This window comes from Atta colombica, unplaced genomic scaffold (assembly GCF_001594045.1).
Source record: "Atta colombica isolate Treedump-2 unplaced genomic scaffold, Acol1.0 scaffold18, whole genome shotgun sequence".
Classification (NCBI taxonomy): Eukaryota; Metazoa; Arthropoda; class Insecta; order Hymenoptera; family Formicidae; genus Atta; species Atta colombica.
In genome coordinates, this window is record NW_017259271.1 from 949,236 (window position 1) to 953,129 (window position 3,894).

The following is a 3,894-nucleotide window of genomic DNA, read 5'->3' on the forward strand; positions in this document are numbered from 1 at the left end:
TAATACTAGAAATTAAATGCCTATAACGGTCGAAGCTGGATTTTTAATGATTAACCTTTTGAGGACGAGGGATTGCTCAAAAAGTATCAGGTGTATAAGCTTAAATCCGCTGTTTTTTAGTCAAACAAACACATTTTTTTTTCCTAGGAAGCAAAAACAAATTTATTCAAAGTACTTGCCCTCGCTAACTATACATTTTTCCTATCTTTCGGGCAATTTGTGTATACCACGCCAAAAAGATTTCTCATCTTTCGAGGCAAACCACTCATCAAGCCATTTTCGGACGTCTTCGTAAGAATCGAAGTGCCGCTCAGCGAGCGCGTAGCCATCGACGAAAACAGGTGATAGTCGGAAGGTGCCAAGTCTGGTGAGTAAGCGGGATGAGGTAGCACTTCCCAGTTGAGTGTCTCCAAGTAGTTTTGGGCCATTGTTGACATGTGCGGTGGTGCGTTGTTATGGAGGAAAATCAGCTTGTCATGTCTTTTCCGATAATGCGGCCTTTTTTCGCAGAGCACGGTGCAATTTGAGTCAGTTGTTGATGGTAGCGGTGAGCATTAACAGTTTCACCAGGTTTTAACAGCTCGTAATAGACACCTTCCTGATCCCACCAAACGCACAGCATCTTCTGTCTGAAGAATTTGCCTTGAGGAAGATGTTGATGGTTGGGCGGGATCAACCCAAGATTTCTTGTGTTTAGGATTCTTCTTTAGGAAAATAGATCCACTTTTCATCGCCTGTCCGATGCAGGAACGACTTTCTTTTTTGTCTGGTAAGCAGAATTTGGTATGTGTTTTGGCGTCGCTCCATCTGCCTATCGTTCAGTTCATGCGGCATCCATTTTCCAATCTTTTGAACCTTCCCCATGGCATGTAGCCGCATGGAAATGGCTGCTTGAGAAACACCCAATTGCTCGGCAAACATTTTTTGCGATTGGGTATCATCCTCATCCAAAAGAGCCTGCAATTGACAGTCCTCAACCTTCTTGGGCCGATTTTTACACTTCTTGTCATAATTGGGGTCAAAATTGTCATCATTAAACCAGCAAAACCAATCTCTGCACGTTGTTTCCGATAAAGCATTGTCGCCATAGGTCTCCACAAGCATTCGATGCGATTCGACAGCCGATTTCTTGAAACAGAAAAGCAAAGCTTCCCGCATATGTTTTTTTTTTTTAGCAAAAAACTAGACATGATTACGAAAGAAAAAATGTATATTGTTGTATGAAATTGCTGATGATGTGCACTGATTAATGTTGACAGATGTCAAACGCATAAAAAAAAGTATATTGTGTGCCTTGGGTAGCTTTGTACGCTCACTAATGCCACCTATGAGCAAACAGCGGATTTAAGCTTATACACCTGGTAAATTATGGGAAAACTAGTATTTAAGGATAATTTTGGGTCGCTGAATCCGAATCTGATCTTAGTATTTCAAAATTCTGTAATCCAAGATGACGGATCCAATATGGCCGATATTGACAGAGTCAAAAAATTCAAATGTTGCTTGAAATTCATTCATATTACATTCATATTACTCTTATTTCAGAAATTTTTGACCCTATTTTTATGAAACTTGGTATACAAGGGTTTTTGATGATGCTCTTTTGGCAGCTCATTAATACCATGCAAACTTTTGTTATTGACAGCTTGGAATAAAGAAAGTTCACGTTTTATCGATCAGCTACAAGAAGAGCGAAATCGGAAATTCTCGAAGCATGCTTCTTGCTTCACCAACGCATCATCAATCAAACTTCCATAGTTTTCTAAATTTGAAAAGAGCACCATCAAAGTCCTAGTAATATAGATTTCATAGATTTTGAATTTGCATTTTGATATTTGCATTTTTTGACCATTTAAACGACGACTATATTGGATCTGCCATTTTAAATTTTGAATTTTTTACTTCAGAATTAAAAAAAGTATCATCAAAAATCCTTGTATACCAAGTTTCATAAAAATAGGGCCAAAAATTTCTGAAATAAGAGCGGAGAGCATGTATATATGTTTCCCGGCATCAAAGGTTAAATAATTCAAATGTGAATTATCCAGAGACACGGTAGTGTTTTGACACTAAGAAAAACGTGACAGTACAGTGACATCTTTACGCGGAGTGATGAGATTTTTCGGAGATCTCGATTATTATATCTCAATAATGGCTGTGCCGATCAAATTCTACGTATAGTCAATCGATAGTCTGTACGCGAATTATGTAATGAAAGTGCATTTATTTTTTGTCTATTTACTCTATGAGTAAAGATATTGCAACAATTTATAATTTTGTTCAAATTTTAAGAAATGTCATTATTACTATTGTCATTATTACTATTAATGTCGTCGTCGTCTGCCTGGCCCATGGATTACATCTCAAACTTTAGTCGATAGATGGCAATCTAAACATTTTTACTTTACTTTTTAATAATATTCTTTAATGAACAACGGTCGACTACTAAGACTGCCTGATGGTCACTCAGAATCATAATCTTGACAATATGTATCAATTTAGTACATTTTTTTTTTCGAAAGAATCGAAGAATACAAATATTCTTAGCGCCTTTTTCTATCTTTTTTAAAAGGATTTTGTTATATATACTATATATATGTACAAGCATTAAAGCATATATATCATATTCATAATCATTCGAACTGCGCACCGAATTGGTTTTCCGGATTTATACGCAATTAAACTGTAAAAATATTACGATTATAACACGATAATTAAATTTCGCAATAATTAAATTAAATTGACAAGCAATTTTTAATAATTTGATGCTCAATCAGGCATCATATCAGAAAGATGTTAATATGCTGAAAAACTGTAAATAAATTTATTATGAAAAATATTACCTCGATCAAGAGTTGAATTCGGGTCTCTAGTATTCCGTATGAACGTCTTTAGACTACCGAGACATATCTAAAGAAATTCGAATGACTATGAATGATTACGAATTATGGAATATATGCTTGTATATGGTATATATTGCATATAATATATATATAATTCACATTTGAATTATATTAAAGATCCAGCTTCGACCGTTATAGGCATTTAATTTCTAGTATTGATTGTATTCTCATATATGCGATCTAAAAAAAGATTCTTATTATTAATATAAATAATGATGTTATATTAGAAAGGTAATTTTACTTGAGGATGATAGACTGGTCTTTCATGCATTCCATGTACGGGCCATTCTTTCCACTCTGTCTCGTCTTTTTTGGTAGGTGCTTGATAAGTAGCACCCACAGTATACATCTTTCGAGTAATAGATCTAGTGTTCATATATGGCATTGCGGATTTTATACGTTTCTCAAATTCATAATCCGAATAAAACTCTTTCTTGTTGTTGGCCAATAGTTGTTTGGGTCGAGAAAAATCCTTATCAATATTTCTCTTCGACATTCGCATAGGATTTCGTCTCACTTCTATCGTTTTCAGACTGAGAATATGAGTAAAGATATAAAATCTGAATAAATTTAAAACAAATTATCCTTGCTAATCAAATTAAGTTGTTTTTTTTTTTAATCCATATATATGGTATACATATAAAGTTATTATTTTTAATAAAATAAATCTTTTGACAAGTTTTTATTAAAAACGATCTGTTCTTAATTAAATGAAGATTATACTTATTATATACAATAAAGTCTGAATTATGAAATGCATTTAAAATAGAGTTAATTTAGAAAAGTAATAACTTAAATTTAACTTTTAATGTCATACAGAATATAGCATAAAGAAAAATAAAAGATTTCTTAATTTTGATAAAAAAAATTAATGGATGAGACATCTTATTATTATCAGGATTATTATAAGAATTTATTTATTATAAGAATTCTTAGAATTATTAAAAAGATTACACATTTATTACAAGTGTTCTCAAAATTTGCAAAGTGA

The 3,894-nt window shown here is 33.1% G+C and overlaps 1 protein-coding gene across 1 annotated transcript in view; it reads right to left on the bottom strand.

The window, feature by feature from the left end:
• The window catches only part of LOC108686408, a 51,699-nt gene that overhangs the window by 2,379 nt on the left and 45,426 nt on the right, over positions 1-3,894 (bottom strand). Inside the window, exon 4 of the mRNA XM_018191710.1 lies at positions 3,145-3,436. Coding sequence (XP_018047199.1) covers positions 3,145-3,436 — 292 coding nt within the window. The remainder of the gene's footprint in view (positions 1-3,144; positions 3,437-3,894) is intronic.